Here is a 19,824-nt window from a genome sequence, read left to right as displayed (position 1 = left end):
TCTGTATTTTGTTTCTTTTCTCATGGAAATATTCCATTCTAGGCAATGCGGAGAGAAGAGAATTTGGACTACTAGTTTGTAATTGACTTTATGAAGCTGGTGGGCTTTCTGTTAGTCTAACAATGTATCATAATTCTAATTGATTCCATTAAGTTCAGTTAAACTTCATGGAACTAATTTGATTTTGCTAAAACTAGATATGTATCCTATTTTTAAAATTATATTCAAGCATTCTTTTTTGAAAGAATGATAGAAATCACTGGATTTTACATACTGTTAGGCCCACTGGTAGTTTTAGTCCATTATTATCTTAATTAAAGATGGTTTCATGAAAAGGATACTAAAAGGGGTTTTCATGGGTTAATAGAAGCCTACAAGTGTGTTGTTTCTAACTGTACGAAAACTAATTCTCCATAATTGATGTTCAGGTCACCAGCTATGCTATATATGATTAAATAGAGCTGGGGAATGGTGACAACATTAAAATAGTAAGTTGGCAGAAAAAATAAATCCTTTAATACTATTTTTAAATAACAATGTTCAAGGCATGCACATTGATACTTAATCAAGAGAGAAAGGAAAAGAGAGAATTAACAATATTAATGTGTGATCTAGAAATTGATTGAGTTACATATCCCTATTATCATCCAGTGAATATGGAAACACCTATCAGGATGTATGAAAAATTAATGACACTATGGGTTTTATCTTGGTTGTTATAATCAGGTAGTTGTTTTAAGGGCTGATATGCCCAAGTTGTCATTTCCCATATGGGTACACTATAGTTTTGAAATATCCCTCCATTCCAGTAATCAGGATTTCAGAACCATAGTGTTCAGAAAGCACTGTCTTATAACCTGGGGTTATGTATAAGGATGAAAATCTGTATTAGTTTTTTGTTTTCTTATGCTAAATGCTAAATAAATGAGAATGCACAAAAAACCTCCAAGCTGCAAGACTGTGAAAATTTTGTTTGGCGTGTCTGTATATGTATTTGTGGGGTGGTTTTTTTTCCACCTTGGAGGAAGTTTGTGGATTTGCAAGAATTTTGTACACACTGTAAATGTACAAAATTTTAAAGCATAACTTCTGCTTCTATTTCTCTGCTATTAAAAAATCGAAGCACTTGGGTTATTTGCATGTTTGTGAACAAACAGCCTGTCATTTATTTTTTAACATAAGGTGCCTGTGTATACTTGGTTACACAAAGGGAAAAATCCATTTTTTGTGCAAACTGAGAAAAAAGAAAGTACTTGGTGTTCATGTAATGAAGGTGAGAACTCTTGAAGGAGTTGTCTCACTGTCATGACATCCCATCTCAGTACACTTGCTAAAGTGATATTTAATTGGGTCTGGCTTGGTATTATTGTTTCTGAATTACAGATGATCTGGTTTCATCATTGTTTTGCAAAAGAAAGCCTCGGTTACTTAGGATTGTTGAGAGACACTGCAAAAGTTCAGACATCATGTAAAAACTCAAAGTAGATGTGACATAGAAGATTGGTAGATGGATTTCTTAAAGATGACCCTTCTACCCTATCCCAGGATCCGATCCCAGGTTATATGAACTGAATTATATGAGGGCCCTTCCAGACAGGCCCTATATCCCAGGATCTGATCCCAGGTTTTCTGTTTATCCCAGATTGACTGGCAGTTTGGACTCATATAATCCAGTTTAAAGCAGAAAACATGGGATCAGATTCTGGGATCTAGGGTCTGTCTGGATGTGTACTGAGTCTCCATTGCCATATAATCTGGGATAAGCAGAGAATCTGGGAACAAATCCTGGGATATAAGGACAGTGTAGAAGGGGCCTAAGGCAATTTCAAAAAGATCCAAAATTATACTTCAAAAAAATTGAAGATCTCCTTTTAAAAAGTGATATTGGAAGTTAATTCAGTAACCATGACATTATCCTGTTGTAATTCATTAATTATGACATAATTCCTGATGAGTCTATTTTAAGAGAGAAAAGGCTAATAAATCGTCATAATTGTTATTACTGTTGCTTTCCCCATAGGTTTTTTTTGTTTTGTTTTTTGTTTTGTTTTTTGCTGCAGCAAATTGCAGCTTTGGGACTAATAACATTAGAAGGAAATAGTGTGAGGGAACAGAGGGCATTAATATTTATGAAGTGATGAATGGGAGGAATTCATTTCTCTCATTTGATAACCATGTTCACAATGTGATCTGGGCCTGTGCAGCCATTAAAGCAAGTGAAAAAATAAGATACCCACCCATAGTGAGAGACCATAATTCAGAAGTAGAGCACGTGATTACATTCCTTAGCATTCTAGTAAAACACATTGAATCATATGACAGATGTCAGGAAAAGTCTCTCTTGGCCATTTTGGGATCTGTCTATACAACTTCTATACCACACATCAGACTAGAAGCCACTTCTGGATGTCAGTACAATGTCCAGGAACTTCTGGTCTGTAACGTAGGGTAAAATTGGTTAACACAATTCTAATTCACATTAGGAGAAAATGGGGAATGCAACAGGAAGGTGTCATGGGGACAATCTGTCCCCATTTCCCGGCATTCCCAGAGTGCATAGAAAAGGGGGGGGGAGGTGTCAACTGATATGGACAGTGGAACAATTTGGATTAGAGTAGGTCCAGTTGTCCACCCTAATCCTCCCTGCTTTCCTTTTCTCAGTGGCAAATATTCTGTTCAAATAGGTTTTTAATATATAGGCAGGAAAGCTTTTTATGGGAATATTTTATTGTTTTTGAACTTCTGTTATTTTAAAAAAATATGTTTATGTGGTTTTAATTGTTTTAGGTTTTCATTGTGATTTTTTAAATTGGAGTCCACCATGGATCCCACTCTGGGAGAAAGGTGACATAAAGTGTGATCTTCGTATTTGTTTGAACAGTATTAGAGAACATTCCAAGTCAATGGTAGAGAAGAAATATCACATGATTCAAGTATTCACTTGGGTGTATCCTCATGCTACCGCATCCTACTCTGTTCTGGGTTTTGCAGCAATAGCAAAGTAGACAAGAGGAAATGTGTTTTGTGCTACAGAAGAGTAGCTTGTTGAATTCAGGTGTGTGGTTTTGTTTTGTTTTTTGTTTTTGTTTTTTTTAAAAAATGACTGATTTTAGTGGGTTTTGCAAAATGTAAATATAAGTTGTCACTTTTTAAAAGCTGCAATTCTGAGAACTAACTACATTGGGGTCAGTTTTAAACCCCTGGGAGAGGGAGAGGGAGACCTAAGGTGTGTCTTACACAGACATACTGTGCAGTTAAGTCTAGGCTGTGACCACAAAGTTTGCAACTTGCAGTGATTATCATGGGGTAAATCAAGTTAGTATTTCATTAAGAAAACTTGAGGGATGATCTTAGGTTTGGCCAGAAATCTAGAACAATCACAAGGTTTATTATTATTTGTGTCTATTTTCTTTGTTGTAAGCCACTCTGAGTCCCTTTGAGGAGAGAAAGCAGGATATAAATCAAGTATTATCATCAACATTATCAGTCTGTTATCCATGGGAGCTAACACCACCATTCTTTTTTCCCTGAGCTAATAAGCATAGGGAAAGGGGGGGGGGCAGACTGGGCTTGTGTCACCATGGTGGCTGCTCTTCACACTCAGGCAATGTTGTTTTGGCAGAAGTCACCAGCAAAAGAGAAAGTGTGCAGGGTGGCTCATGGAGCCCCGTGCGTCCTTCTTCCTCCCCTCATCACACAGTGGGGATGGGAGAGGGTGCTTTGGCACCCTTCCCGCCCCCATTAGATGGCAGAAAGGGTGGCAACGTGCAACAACACGTGTCGCTGTGCCGCCCTTTCTGCAATCACATGGCAAAAAGGGGAGGAAAGTGTGGGTAGCTGCATAGGAGCTATTCAAATTACACTTTCCTCCTCGTAGTGGAGTAGGAAGTGCCTTTTCAATGTTTCCCCTCCACTTTGGGAGGAATGTGGGTGAGACCTGTCGTGCGTCAAGGGATGGTGCACAGCAGGCCATGTCCAAATGAGACCTTAAGCACTTTTAAACAGTGGAACACTGAACTCAGATTGAACTGAATTTTTGCTAGATGAAACATGATTTGCAGAAGTAGGCATTAGCAAAACTTGATCTATGGGCAAAAGTGAAAAAAATTTGCAGGGTTTCTCTCTAAAACAGAAGTGGGCAATTGCAAACTGAGCAATTGCCCACATCCTGTGCCTGCAGTAGCATCTTCCAGTGTGCCCAAAGTAAAGTGATGTCACGTCTGGCTGCCATTTCAGCTATTGCTTGCCAATTTTCATATGTTTGTAGGATTTGTGGGGGCAAGGTGATTAGAGGAGGAAACATTTGCCTCCATAGGCTGTTTTTGGAAGATGGGGGGCAATTGTCCTCCAGATCAGGCTAATCTAGGGCCTTTGAGGTGTAGACAAGGTACACAAACAGCCTACAGACCATTTTGCCTACTCCTTCTCTAAAGAGAAAGGCATAAATTTTAATTGCAGGGAATTTACACGTATACATTGTTAATCATACTGTGAGCAATGAGTGACACTTCAGTCAGCTTGCAAGGTCAGAGTATCTCAGATTTCAAAATGTTGTTACTGATTGTCGGAAATTATGAAGCGGTGGCAATTGAAATTATTTTTTATAATAATAGTTTGTTTATATGTATTAACAAGCAAACTGCTTTATATATGTTATTATTAGATTTATGTTTATTTATTCCTCGCTTTTTCTCTCTACAAGGAGACTCAAAAGTGGCTTACATTAAAAGCATTTCAATACAATTAAAAAACTACAAATATACATTAAAATAGGATTAAATATCATTGGTATTTTAAAAATTCAGTTTAGATCCATAAAAACATATTCAGAATTAAAAAACCACAGCAGCCCGTGACTTAATCTTTAAAACCTTTATCTTTAAAAGGTTTTTTCCTAGCATCAGAAGGGCAGCAGGGAAGGGGCCATTCTGGCTTCCCCGATAAGAAGTTCTAGAGTCAATGGGCAGCCACTGAAAAGCCCCCCCCCCTCTCTCTCTCTCTCATTCCCACTAACCAAACTTGAGATACTGTTAATTGGTAAAAATCTCCTTGTTATTTGAATCTTCTGAATGTATGTATTTGTATGTCTTTCAAGAAACCAAAGTATTCTATAATTTCCAATTAGCCTGGAGTGATGAGAATTTTTCATGAGCAATATAACTACCCATCCTGTAGTTTCCTTGCCCTTTTTTCAAAAAGCAAATTCAAATTGTCAAGAGAAGCTGCCTTTTTAAGTAGTTTGGAATCTTCAGTGGGTCAAAATGCTATAACCATGGTCAGGGAATTGACTGGGCATAGTAACAGGGAGTATATTGATTTCCTTGCTGAAATTGAGTACTGTTCCATTTCTGCACTATGTAGTTCATGCTTCACCTGTCAGAATGATCCCATCTCCTTCTACAAGCCTATACAAACATGAAATTCTTCAGTAGAGATTATTCTCTCTGTCTTACAACCATCACAGATACAATTGGTGAGAGCGTTTGACACTGTGGAACTCACTCCCATAGGAAACTAGGTTTAAAATTGTTTTAAATTACTTTAATTTTTTTGTCCAGATTCCCATATTGAGATCTAATACTAAACAGTATTTCAGCAGATATGTATAACTATAAGCAGGGCCGTAGCCAGAAAAAAAATTCGGGAGGGGTTTTGAAAATTTCGGGGGGGGGGGGGGGGTTGAACCCCTAGCACGCACCCCTCCCCGCTACAAACCTGCCAATATCTGCTTGAGATTGTGCCTGGAGGGACTCTTAATGTTTTGCATCTCATAGACTTAGCATGGGGATTTAGTTAACCAGTTAAAATTCATGAGTAAACGAGATTTTTTTTATAATCTGAAAAATTTCGGGGGGGGGGGTTGAACCCCTAAAACCACCCCCTCGCTACAGGTCTGACTATAAGTATTTCAGTAGAAACGTATAGCTAAATATGTATTAATGTTATTGGCTTGTTGAAGTTAGCTGTTGCTTCTGAGAATTCATGTTTCTGGTGCTTCCAGATAAACTGCTTCTGGAATAGTCAATCCAGTTGCATTGCACAACTATTCCATGCTTTCTTCCTTAACCTTTTTTTTAGTGGAAAGAAATAAAAAAAAATGATGGAAGAAGTGATGGGAAAAAATGAGAAGGTTACAACTGAAATATGTCATCTGAATCTTTCTTAAAATCCCATGATAGAGGCAGGGATAATTTCATGATGATAATCTTGTCTGGAAACACCCTCACTGTCAGAAGTGCCAACATATTTTTATTTTAAAACACAGAAATTCTGAAGTCTGTTATATCAACATACACACATGAATTTACATACTGCTCTCAGCACTATACAGTGGCTTTTAAAAATAACTATGCATCCCCCAGTATTTGATTTTTGAGCTATAGGTCTGACCTAGTATATTTATTGAGCAGAATTCTCCCCATCTTGCACTATGCTCATGCATACCCTGGACAGATTATAACAATGATGTATTTCCTCAGTGTTTTATCAGTTTTATAATAGGTTAATAATAATAATAATAATAATAATAATAATAATAATAATAATAATATAAAAGCCACCCTACTGGGATCTGTGCGCATCATCCGAAAATACATCACACAGTCCTAGACACTTGGGAAGTGTTCGACTTGTGATTTTGTGATACGAAATCCAGCATATCTATCTTGTTTGCTGTGTCATATAATAATAATAATAATAATAATAATAATAATAATAATGTTTATTTATACCCTGCTCCTTCTTCTCAGATCAAATGGCTGCAAGATCCTCATGAAAACAGAGGTTGACTTTATATGCTTTGGCCTATAACAGAGCAGCAACAGGTTCATGAAAAGGGGAAGCTGGGTTTAGTTTGTACCTTCTTATATCAGATCTTTGACACTTGCACTTCCTCATGAAAGTTAGATTATGAGAATGCCATTTAGCCAAAATGTGCATATCCACAAAAGCCTAATCTTCATTAGAACAGAAATGAAAACATGAATGACATATTTCACAACTGTCCCAATTTGGCAAGAACAGTTCGGATTCTTTGTTATCGTACTCTTCCAGCTGCTTTTAAAATATCACAGTTTCTATCTCATCTTTTACTTTTTCCTCGTTGTCTTCAGCTTATTTCTATGCTACAAACTGAGTACAGAGAGCAAAAGACATTGCATTCTATTTGCAGGAATGATAAGAGTGCAGGAGGCAGGATACCGCCCTTCTTAGTAGAGTCAGGCAAAAGCAAACTGCTACAGCCTCCTCTAGCTGTAGTTTTGCTTAGCCATATGAGCTGAATTTCGTATGACACAGCCATGTTCATATGTGAATAGCTTGTTAAAGCTCAAAGGATGTCTTGCCATAAGTGAAAATACCATTATAAAGTCCCTTTGGAAGTTAACAGCAAACCAGTGTCCTATTTGTTTCACAGTGAGATGACTATCATCTGATTGTGTCCAATAGCATCCTTCCATCAACCAGAACTAATACTACTAGGTCAAATTCACTTTCTGACCTCCAGCTTTCCATGTGCCATATCTGTTATGGATAGTTGGAGGCCTCCTGGGACAGTTTTTGGGGTGAGTGGAGGATTATAAACAGAAGGAAAGGAAGATGAACCTTGCCACAGAGTTAGAAGAATATTTCATATAGCCCTGTGTGATGAACTATTTCCCAATTTCCTAAAGTACTGCTGACTTTACATCAGTACTTGATATCCTTGATATCATCCAACAATCACTTCTTTTCATTTATCTTTTCCTCTTCCATCACAGAATGCTGTAGATGTAGAATATCTTGATTTCAGTAAGGCCTTCAACAAGATACTCTGTGATATTCTTGCAACCAAGCTAATACATGTGGACTAGACAATGCTACTGTTAGACCGATGTGTAATTAGTTGACTGAACAAACTCAAAGAGTGCTCACTATGGTCTATTCTTCATCCTGGACAGAAGTAACTACTGCAGTACCAGAGGGTTCTGTCCTTAACCCAGTTCTGTTCAATACCTTTATCAATGACTTGGTAGATTGAATAGAGAGCATTCTTAAACAATTTGCAGATAACATCAAATTAGGAGGGGTAGATAATAATTTCTGCCAGTGTGATTCTATGATCAGCTTCCAGTGGAAGTGGGCCAAAATCTAAGGTAAAAATACATTTTAAAAATTCTTTATTTGCAGTTTTTTGTTTTCAGGGACGGAAGTGTAGAGTTTGTGTTCCTATTTCCCTAATCCCAGTAAATATGGAGGCTGAATGTATAACATGCTAGTGCCATGTTGAGCTTGAAGACATACAATGAAGACTTAGTATATACCGTATATATTCGAGTATACGCCAACCCAGATATAAGCCAAGGCACCTAATTGTACCACAAAAAACTGGGAAAACTTATTGTCTTGAGTATAAGATGAGGGTGGGAAATGTAGCAGTGACTGGTAAATTTCAAAAATAAAAATAGATACCAATAAAATTGCATTAATTGATGCTAAATGTTTTTGAATATTTATATAAAACTGTACTTTAAGATAAGTAGGTTAATGTTTTGAATATTTACATAACACTGAAATTTAAGATAAGACTGTCCAACTCTGATTACCATATATACTCAAGTATAAGTTGACCCAAATATCAGCTGGCCAGGACCCTCACTTGAGTATAAGCCAAGGGGGGCTTTTTCAGCCCTTAAAAAGGGCTGAAAACTCAACTTATACTCCAGTAGATACACTAACTGCATTTTTCCTGATTAACAAATTATATAGCAATTCTTGAATTTCTGAATTAGCCTTTAACACCTTCACAATTCAAAAGAATTCCAACACTTCAGTAGCACAATCACTAAATTAGGACCATGATAAAACAGCATGTTGCTTAGATTCTAGGTTGTGGAACTCTGTGCCCTGGGGTTTAGTCAATTTACATTGTTTCTGAAGAGCCTGTACATCTACTGCTTGGCCCCATTGTTCCGAAACATAGCTTTGAATTAAATGTATGCTCTGAGTATGGTTAGATTTTGAAACCTCGGGCAAATTGCGCACTGTGTCTGCTTCTATGAAATCAATTATGAGGATATTTTTAGTTGTCATTGCTGGAAGAGCTATGGTGTTGTGACTGGAACAAAGAGTGAGGGCTAGTAGAAGATGAAATTTTATTGAATGGTTAACAAGCTGCATACTGAAACAAACATATGTACGTGTGTATGTGTGCCTAAATGTCCTCCCTCTCTCTGTATAGTGTCTATGTATTACAACTGTGAATTGTGGTGAAAATCTTCTCAAGTTCTGGCACTAGCTCCAGCCAGGTGCCTGATAAGAGAAGCCTTACTGGGAATAATGGATAAGGAAGATTCCATTTTATGCTCTAGAGAATAAATGTTCTATAGAAATAGTGTGTAATAGTAGGAGAGTGCTGGCGAGTGCCTCTTTTTATAGCTACATCATTATTTGCATCCAGCTAACATAATTCATTACCCATTAGAGCTAGCAAATATCAAAAAAGCATTAAAAATACAATCCTGTCCCATTCAGTCTTGGCAAAGAGACTGCTTAATTGGGTAATTTCCAGGAGAACCAGACAAATTAAATTCACGAAAGAGACAATCCTGGGACTGTTAAAGCTTTCAGTGTGCCTAGCTCAGTTGCAAATCTCTCAGCAAGTATCACTAGAGAGAAATGCACCAATTCAAAGTTTTTGAGGCTTCTGCCTGCTTTTTTAAAAAATATAACAAGTCTCTTCAGATGAATGTAGAACTTTAGCAAAGATGATCAGGACTTCCCACCACAGACACAAGAAGCATACCTTTCTGAAAATGGTACTAAAATACTCAGTAGTACGGAAAATGAATGTGAATTTTGATGGTTAAAGTTTCTTGAGAAGTCAAAGTAATGGGAATATCCAGATACTGGGGAAACTCCACATCTTGCCATATCAACTCCCCCCCCCCCCTGTTTTGACCATGGGACATCCTGACTTTTCTCTCATTTCTGAAATCAGTTATAGCAATGAATGCACTTCATGGTTCATAGGGTCAGCATTTTGGTTTGGTTTTGCATGAACAAACTGTTTAAACCCATTCAATGCATTATTATAGTCAGGGATTTTCACTTTACAGCACTTTATGAGATTTTTCCCCCATCCTTGAAGCCCCATGTACTGAAAGTATATGAAGCTAATAACTATTTCTGAAATATATAACACAGGCAGCCCTCTACATACAAAATATGCATTATACACAGCTTGAAAGTATTTTAAATATAAAAAATCTAGACTTTGCCATTTTATAATTAGTGACACCATTTTACTATAACTATTGTTTTTATGAGACTTCCACAACTACAGATGCAGGGGTTTGTTGTTGTTTTTTTGGTTTTTTTTTTTTTGCAAAGCTCCAGCCACCTCCTCAAATCTGAAAGCAGATGGCAAGAGGCTACAAGCACAACTACAGATGTCGGTATCCATGGAGCGCCCTGTAATCATCAGATATTAAGGGCCTGCTATATTGACGTTGACAGAAAAACAAACGTGGACCCTCATCGTTTAGGTTTTTGTTTCTATTATAAAGTTTCTTGGCAGGATGTATTCAGAGGAGGCTTAAGGTAGTGTGACTGGCTCAAGGTCACCCAGTATGTTTCCATAACTAAATGGAGATTTGAACCTTGGTCTCCAGAGTCATAGTCCAAATGTTCAAACTACTATACTACACTGGCTCCTAATAGTTTATATAGCATTGTGTGTTTTGGAACAGTTGTACTATACTCAAAATCCTCCCATCTAACAATTAATAGAAATACTTCTTTTTGGCTTCAGAAAGGCAAAACATTGCTTGTTTTAAGCTGGAATGGGATTTTGGAAAAAGAACTGAGCCATTTATGCTGTGCTTATGTACTTTCAAGTTGCCTGTTGACTTTGGTGACCCCATGAATTTCATAGGGTTTTCTTAGGCAGTGAATGCCTAGAGGTGGTTTGCGAGTTCCTTCCAGCACCTGTTATTGGTTGGAGTCTCCTATCCAAGTACTAACCAGAGCTGACTCTATGTAATGTCCAAGATCAGTTGAAATCTGGTTCTTTCAGGATATTTGGGCCATGAGAAACTTTTATACGCAATGTTAAATCATAATAAACACTGGATTGTGGATGCACATCTGTTATACTAATGAAAAAGTGTATTAGCAGTGGGGAAAATATAAAAGGAAAAACAGAGGACCACCTCAAAGGAAACTATGCAAAAAACACATTGACATTTTTGTCTGCTCTGAGTAAGAAAATGCAGCTAGATGATCCTTTAAAGCAGAGGTGTGCAATTGGGGTGTCTCTGGGGTTAATACAAAGCAAAGTCAGGGGATACTCCAGAGTTTGCAGGAAACTCTGAGATACCTGTGGGCTTGATGGTCATTTGGACAGCTGAATTGGGCTCAGTTGCATCTGGGGTAGGGCTGGGATGCTTAATGTTACAAGTTAGCATTGGTTTAAATATTCTGCCAAACTGAGGAAAAATCCGTTTTCCTTCCCTCACGTTTCTATAGTCCTGACAAGAAAATGTTTTTTGATAACATATTACTGTGGAGAAAAGTGACAAATTACAATATTGAAATGGCTCCTCAGGATCTATTTTATATCTGTCTGGCACATGATCCTGTAGCTGCTGGGATGAATTTCTGAACCCAGTGCGTGAGAAGTCAAGCATTTGACTCAGTTCAATTGATGGAGGATGTAAATCGAATCAAATCTGTGGCTTGGGGTCATTTTCACAGATCGTGCACTGGTCATGGTTTGTTTTTTGTTTGTTTTTTTGGGGGGGAGTGTGCTGTAATACGTTTACTGGAAGAGATACTTCAGAACCTGATATCTGGGGACGAGAGACAGGGCCTTCTCAGTGGTGACTCCTCGGCTGTCGAACTCCCTCCCTAATGACATCTGGCAGGCTCCATCCCTTTTGAGTTTTAGAAAGAAAGTGAAGACCTGGCTATGTGAACAAGCGTTCAGAGAATAAGTTTTGTTGGCTTCGACTCGGTCTGGACTAAGGTTTATGTACAAGATTTTTGTGGATGAATGACTCAAGTATTTTGTATTGTTTTAAATCTGTATTTAATTGCTTGTGTTTTTATTCTTTTGTATTGTTGTGTATTGGCATCATATTCTGCCAGTTTTGTAAGCTGCCCTGAGTCCCTTCGGGTGAGAAGGGCAGGATAGAAATGATGGAAATAAATAAATAAATAATATCCTATGCAGTCATTTACTTACATGACCCCTGTTTCCAGTATCTTCAGCACACTGATTTTCCAGGTATTTCTGAAGGTACATTAATGTTGTTTGAGAACTCATCACACTAGACCACGCATGGGCAAACTAAGGCCTGAGGGCCGGATGCGGCCCTCTGGGTGCTTACCTCAGGTCCATCTCGTTTTCCCTGTCCACTTGACAGAAGGATACGGCAGCCCGACACATCCTTATGCCAAAAAGATGGGGGTGGAAGGTACGTAGCAGCTGAAAGCCCTCTGGAGCACTCTCAGCCACCATGTGTCTTGACCTCCTCCCGGCATAAGGACAGCACAAACAGCCCCATCCTAATGCTGGGAGGAGGGCTCGAAGAAGGCTGAGAGCCTTCCAGAACACTCTAAATTGCCGCGAAGACAGTGCCAAGAAGACAGCGCAAGGATTGGGGGAGGAAGATGGGGAGGGGGATCAGAGGGGAGGATTGGGGCAGTTGCTGTGTGTCCCACCTTCTTCCCGGCATAAGAATAGGGTGAACAGCCCAATCCTTATGCTGGGAGGACAACCTGAAGATGACCCAGGCCCTGCCCTGTCCTGCCCCTTCCTGGCCCCGCTCTCTCTCCCAGCCCCTCCTCTCCCAGTGTGTGTCTGGCCCCCTCCTTCCTGGCCCAGCCCTCTCGACAGGGTCTGCAATGTGGCCCCAAGACAAAAACATTTGCCCATGCCTGCACTAGAAAATGGATCCACTTTCTACCTCCTGCAAAATCCTGGGGAATGTAGTTTGGGGAGAGGCCTTTAAACTGCTCAACCAGACAGCTTCTGGTCTTCGCTGAACTACAAACCCCAGAATTCTACAGGAGGCAGAACCCGGATTTAAAGTGGATTCATCCTCTAGTGTGTTAAGGCTATTCAACTGCTATAGCTCAATGCTATGGAATCATGTAATGTTGTTTTATAAGATCTTTAATTCTACCTACCTAACAGTGCTGATATTTCATCAAACTACAACTTTGGGGATTCCATAGCATTGAGCCGTGCCAGTTAAAATGGTGTCAAACGACATTAATTCTGCAGTATAGATGGTCCCTTTGAAATTGTTTCTCTCTGTGCATAAAGGCAGACAGAAACAGTGTCTGAGCTGAACAAATTTAAGGTGCTTTGCTTCCTCATATGGTTATGTTTCTCGGGTTCTTAATCCCTGTGTTGAAGAGCCAGTATTTCTCTCACTGAATCCATTTGAACATTTCCTCTCAACATTAAGAGCTCTTCAAAATCCTGCCTTTATAGGGAGCTGTGTTTCAGGAAGTTGTGAAGGTTATGGTAGAGTGGAGTCAGTGTGTGGGTGGAAGAAACTGTGGGAAGTAATTTTGCACTGGCAGTAGAGTTGCACAAAATCAGGAATAAGAACAAAAGGGGAAATCTACAAGACTTTGTACAAATGTGCTGTATTAGTGAGAAATGTGACTCCCATAAGCAAACTACAATAACTTCAGTAAAACCAATTTCACTTTGCTGCATAAGCTAATCAAGTGACTCTCCAAAATCTAGATTTCTTGTACACTTTGCACTTTTTCTCCTTGGCTTTCTATCCAGTTGCTGTTAACTTTGTAACATAATACGGACAACTTTACTAATGCTTTTTGAGACAGCAACCTCACACCCAGGACAACCAGAAGAACTTTGAACTTAGAATTTTTTAAAAGTCAGCTAAACCTAAAGGACAATTCAATGTGAAAGTGATATGATCTCATTAAAATGCTGTATGTTGGATCAGTTGTGTATTTCACCTTTTGTCCCTTTTGCAAACCTCAAACAAGATAGTATAAAATTCTTGACAACAGTGCTTTCTAGATTATCCGTACCACCTCTCTATGAGCAAAATACTTTTTTTCAATGTATGAATATAATTGCATTTTGTCCTGTTTATGTCAATTTTTTAGGATTTGTTCCCAGCTTGTAGGTTGCATGCAGGAACAGGCTGCCTAAATGTTTTTCTGCATTTATTTTAGTTGTGATCAAGTGTTTTTCATCCTGTTCATTCCATGTGGTTTGCTTCCATATATATATGTCCTCAGGAATGCCCTGCTGATGTTCCTGATGATGTATTTATGGGTGCTCTTCCACCTCCAAAAGCGCAAAGAGAATTTTCATTTGCCACAAAAATGATCACCCTCCTCTAGAGTTTATGTTTAATATTCATTGGAAGGAAATCCAAACACTTCAAGCACATAGTAATCCACCCATGAAATGCCAGCCATTCCAGACTTCCTCTAGCTTGGATTTTGAATGCAGGTCTTTCCTACCCCAAATGTTTTCCTCTTTATGTGAAGATCTGTGCTAGATCACACCTGAAATTTCAGTCTTAATTTCTCATGCAAAAGATATGATGTAGCTGGCTATTTTGTGTGTAGAGAATGCAAGTTCAAATATCTTCACAAGGCAAAGACAAAACCAGTTCTCCCTACTATGAATCAGAGTTCATTTGCAGCCCTGAGGCACAGAACATAATTGCCCCAGTAACTGCAGGCAACCTACAATCCCAACAGCACGTCTAATGCTCTGATTCTCTGTCAATCCCATTGGCTTTCAGCTGGAATGAGTGTAAAGAGTGACGCAGGATAAACTATAATGGCAGGAAGACTGTTAGAAGGTGATGATATCTAATGTTCCTTTAAGTGCACATTAAATGTACTTAAACAGTCAGGACTATTAGGTTGAGAGGAAAGATGAGGAGCCAGAAAGAAAGAGATCTCTGGGTTTTGCAAAGGCTAAGATGACTAGATCATATCACTTCTTTGCTCAATGTTCATGCAGCATCCTGGCCACATAAGTTCAGTATGTATCTAGAGGAAAGGCTCCATCTGAACTATTTTGTCCCTTTGGACTGGTCTTTGCCGTATACACCTATATTGCCTGCTCTGTAGCCTCCACACATAAAAACCTTGGATAAAATGCAAATGCTAATTTTCCTCATAATTGAAGAAAACACCTTTCATATTTCCTAAATTACAGAATGAATGTATTTTGATCTCATCATGAGCTCAGCCCAATTTTTCCTTTGTGCCTTCTTATTTGCTACTTAACAGTCCATAACAATGTATGGATAGGTTGCTCACCTGCATTCCCATTGGTTGTTACAGTGGCTTTGTTATGTTCTGTCCCAACACACTTTTATCCTACTTGTCCAAGACTTTAATTGCTTGAGATCTTATATTTAAATATCCTTACCAATGAGAATTCTTGAGGCACATGTAAATAGACCTTTTCTTCAGTGGTGGCCCCATCTACACAGGCACTAAGTCAGGATGTTTGCCCTCAATGTGGCCTGTAATCCACATCCAGCAGAAAACTATGTTCAAAAAACTTACCAGAAATTCCAAATCACACCACAAAATGCACTTCAGTTGATCATTGCATAAACAGGGCAAAGTGGAAGATGCATTCAGAACAAGGTCAAAGCTGCAGGAGTCACAGAGGGAACCTGGATAATCAGCTCAGAAGGAAGGTAAATGACTCCTCCAGCAAGGAAAGGGCAACATCTCCATCGGAAGGCTAAATTGCTCTCTATTGTCCGGCTGTCTGTAGAAAGGCCCTTTTTTTTTCAAGTAGCGCATTTCTCAAAGGAGCCAAGAAAAAAATAACCCTAGGTTTGGATAAATCTGGATCACTGGAGCTTTGTGAATTCTGTGGAAGCACTCTGAAGCAAACCAGATCTGTTTAATCCACATCTTGGCCGTGTGGAAGGGCCTTGTGTCTTCAGAGACTTCTTTAAATGGCTAATATCATGATTCAACAATAATAGTATTTCCATAGTGTATTATGAAAGCATAATCCAGCTCCTGTCTGGAGGAGATGTAGGGTTGACTGCCAAATAGTTCCTCCTGATAGAGAGACCAGGATAAATGCCAAGTTAAACAAGATTAGTGTTTTGCTATCTCACAGATTGAAAATGTAGCCACGCACAAGAGAGCAATCAATGTACAGCTCATGGAAACAACTGAAATTAAAAAGAAGCCATTCTGAAACAAACTCACTTGGAAGAAAATTGCCCATATGCAGTGCCAAAGTGGACTGCATTATGGTTTTTAAAAATAGTAGACAAATTTCTGAGCTTAATGAGTAGGTTAATGTGACAGTGTAGAATGAGTTGTAATTACCTCCATATTATAATTATGTTCCACAGAACAGAATGACTATCAAGAAATATTCAGGGTGATAATGATCACTTTGACCAGTCAGCTCTAGTAGCTCATGTGTTTTGCGCTTTACCACTTCATGCAGTGTAAGAAAACTCACAGCAGCACCATTGTGTGGCATATGAGAAATGAAGACTTAGCTCTGAAAAGAAACAGAGGATGAATGTGGAAATTGAGACTTCATGTTGTCTTTTTCTCTCTGTGTTTTATTTCATCAGCAGGAGAAACCCAAACTTTTGGAGCCTTTGGATTATGAAGCAGTCATTGCAGAAATTGAGAAGGATGTTGAAAATGACCCACTCAAAGACCTCATCTTATTTCCCAAAGATGACTTTTCAGTAAGTGTTACATTAGTACAACTACAGCTAAGACTCCAGCAAAATCATGTTAGCTCTGTTGGTCCTTGCTATAGGGCACCAGTTTTCTTTGATCAGACTCATATTAACACATCATGCTAGAAGTTGTACTTTTTTACCAGCTCATACAGTGAGGGAACCTGCTGGCTCTGAGCAGCCTATTTCTCCAGTAAATTCTGTTCTTCATGACCATTGTGCCTTCAGACTTTATTTCCTGCCCGTTGGGCTGACATGGTTATGCCAATGTAGTCCAACAGGATTCTAACCTACGTCTTACAATGTATCAAACACTGATGCAGCCAGTTTTTTTGTCAGAAAGCTTCTTCGTCAAGGGACGCCTCTCTTGATGGACTTTATTGCTGTTTTTTTTTTTTACCAATACCCAAAGTTATGGTTTCCATATACACATCCTATGGTAGGAAGCCCCATCACCTTCAAGTTTGGGGCTATGATATGTACTGTCTGTGCTGCAGGTTGTATTTCTACAACCTTTTGGAGAACACTTTCCAGTTAAAGTGTGCATTGTTATAAAACATTTGAGATTCTGTGATGAAGCTATTTCAAGCTGTTTTATTACAGCAGTTTTTAAACAAATTGAAATGACAGAACAGGAAGCTTTTTTGTTTAAAAAAAAGGTTGCGGCAAGAACGTCTGTAGCTAGTGGTATGAGCACACCTAATTCTCAGAAGGGAAGTTCATTTTAACTTACGAGCTTCATATCCCAGTTCTTTATAAAAGTTGTGATATGAGTTCCTTTTAAACTCATATTTGTTCATCTAGCTAAAAAGGAATACAAACCAGAGCAAAGATTTTTCAATCCTTGGTCCTCTAATATCTGTAGCCAATACTATTTCCCCTATTGTTTTAGTAGATTACTTGGCAAAGTCATTTGAAGAATTATTGTTTCCAGTCTCTTGTGTGGTAGATCAGCATTTGTTTGTTTTCTTCTCATTGTAATGTTACAGGTTTGCTAGATATTTTGCACCTGGCCTCTGGCCCTCTAATTTGTAGTAACCACTTCCTTCTCCTACCACAGAAAAATTTCAGTATTGCATGTATTAGAACTACAGCAACACTTAGCACTGAAGAACCAAAAATGCCTCAGAGTGGGCAATAATAATAGGGTTAAATAGTTTAAGTGACCCAAAAGTGCACTCCATCCTCGTCTATATATCCTGACTCTATGTGATACAAACAAATGTTTTTAGGCATATTTTTCCATGCAATTTTAGATTTTTGAATAGTTTGGATTTTGGATTTTTGGATAAGGGATACTCAACCTGTATTTTAATAGCAGTGACAGTAATGTTCAGCACAGTGTTGCCCATAGAACAGTGGTTCCCAACCTTTGGTTTTCCAGTTGTTTTGGACTTCAACTCCCATAAATCCCAGCCAACTTGCCAACTGTTAGGATTTGTGGGAGCTGAAGTCCAAAACACCTGGAGGACAAAAGGTTAGGAACCACTGACATAGAAGTAACATGAAAGTTCTGATGACCATTGATCTGTGAAGCTTATTCTTTCACTCAAGATAATTCTTGATCCGACAGTTATCGGGTTGTCCCAATGACATGATTGGGACATACATGTCTTTACCATTTTATGTGCTTATTTGTAAACATATTCCTTGCTTCAGTTTTCATTCTGGCATACTTTTTCCCCTCAGATAGCCACAGTTCCTTGGGAAATAAGAACACTTTACTCATCAGTTTCTGAAAATGCAGAACAAAAAGCAGAACACTTATTTGTTAAGGAGGTAAATTGACATTGTTTGACTTACTTTATCTCTAATGTTTGAAGTGTTGCAGTTGAAATTTTATTTCTTTTGTTTTTAAAAAAAGCCTAAGCAGTGTTGTAGCTTATATAAACAATGACATTTTGTATGTTTGAAAAGAAACAAGGTGCCTGATCATTAATGTTGATTGTGATGACAACAAATAGCAATAACAATGGCACTTTAGCTATGTTGGGATGGATATTTAACACATTGCACAGTGTCAAAAGATTTCTTATGCCTTGAACAATGAATCCATGAAAAACACTTTAGCCTGCAATCCTGCATGTCTCAGCGTAGTCATTTCACACACTACAGTGAACCATTTATTACCTCCTGAACTTACTGCAGTGTTGCAGAAGTTCTCCCCCTGACCTTTTTTGTCTGGAGGACTTGCAGATTGTGGTAGAAGCATTTGATTCTTTGTGCATTACCTGAGATTAAGCAATTCTTTCATCCACTAGGTCTGATGTAATCACTCTAGAAGTCTCAGTGACTGACGTAATGATTTTGTGGCTGGCTATTGGGATATAGCCAAGTACTTTGGCAATTTCCTACAATTCCCTTCTTCTCCAGACATGAATGGCAGTGGAGGAAGCTTTATTGGCTGGGAGGTTGGGAGGGGTTTGGTTGCTGCAGAAAGAGTGAGGGAGCCTCCGGCCCCTTCCATACAGCTGTATAAAATCTACATTGAACTGGATTATATGGCAGTGTGGGCTCAGATAACCCAGTTCAAAGCAGATATTGTGTGTTATCAGCCTACTATTCTGTGTTATATGGCTGAATGGAAGGGCCCTTCATTGCTACTCAAAAAAAGGCTATACACGGGCATTGCATTAACTTCCATGTATATATATTGCTAATGGTCTAAATATCCTAAAGGTTCCAACTCCTTCTGATGTTAGAAGCTAAACAGGATCAGTACTATTAGTACAGTAGACTCTCACTTATCCAAGCTAAACGAGCCAGCAGAAGCTTGGATAAGCAAATATCTTGGATAATAAGGAGGGATTAAGGAAAAGCCTATTAAACATCAAATTAGATTATGATTTTACAAATTAAGCACCAAAGCATGATGTTATACAACAAATTTGACAGAAAAGGTAGTTCAATACGCAGTAATGTTATGTTGTAATTACTGTTTTTACGAATTTAGCACCAAAATATCACGATATATTGAAAACATTGCCTACAAAAATGGCTTGGATAATCCAGAAGCTTGGATAAGCAAGGCTTGGATAAGTGAGACTCTACTGTACTTGGATGGAAGACCCCCAAAGAATACTAGGTGCTGTAGGCTATATTT

General features: G+C 38.5%; 1 protein-coding gene across 12 annotated transcripts in view; it reads left to right on the top strand.

Moving 5' to 3' along the window:
- The window catches only part of dock10 (dedicator of cytokinesis 10), a 210,030-nt gene that overhangs the window by 90,038 nt on the left and 100,168 nt on the right, over positions 1–19,824 (top strand). For 10 of the 12 annotated variants that reach the window (XM_062976587.1, XM_062976590.1, XM_062976585.1 and 7 more), the window contains exons 2-3: positions 16,608–16,727; positions 18,411–18,500. In XM_062976587.1, coding sequence (XP_062832657.1) covers positions 16,608–16,727; positions 18,411–18,500 — 210 coding nt within the window. The remainder of the gene's footprint in view (positions 1–16,607; positions 16,728–18,410; positions 18,501–19,824) is intronic. The other 2 variants (XM_062976588.1, XM_062976584.1) reach the window with 1 other exon arrangement.

The sequence above is a fragment of the Anolis carolinensis genome, chromosome 3 (assembly GCF_035594765.1).
Source record: "Anolis carolinensis isolate JA03-04 chromosome 3, rAnoCar3.1.pri, whole genome shotgun sequence".
NCBI classification, from domain to species: domain Eukaryota; kingdom Metazoa; phylum Chordata; class Lepidosauria; order Squamata; family Dactyloidae; genus Anolis; species Anolis carolinensis.
This window is presented reverse-complemented; position numbering and strand designations above follow the sequence as displayed.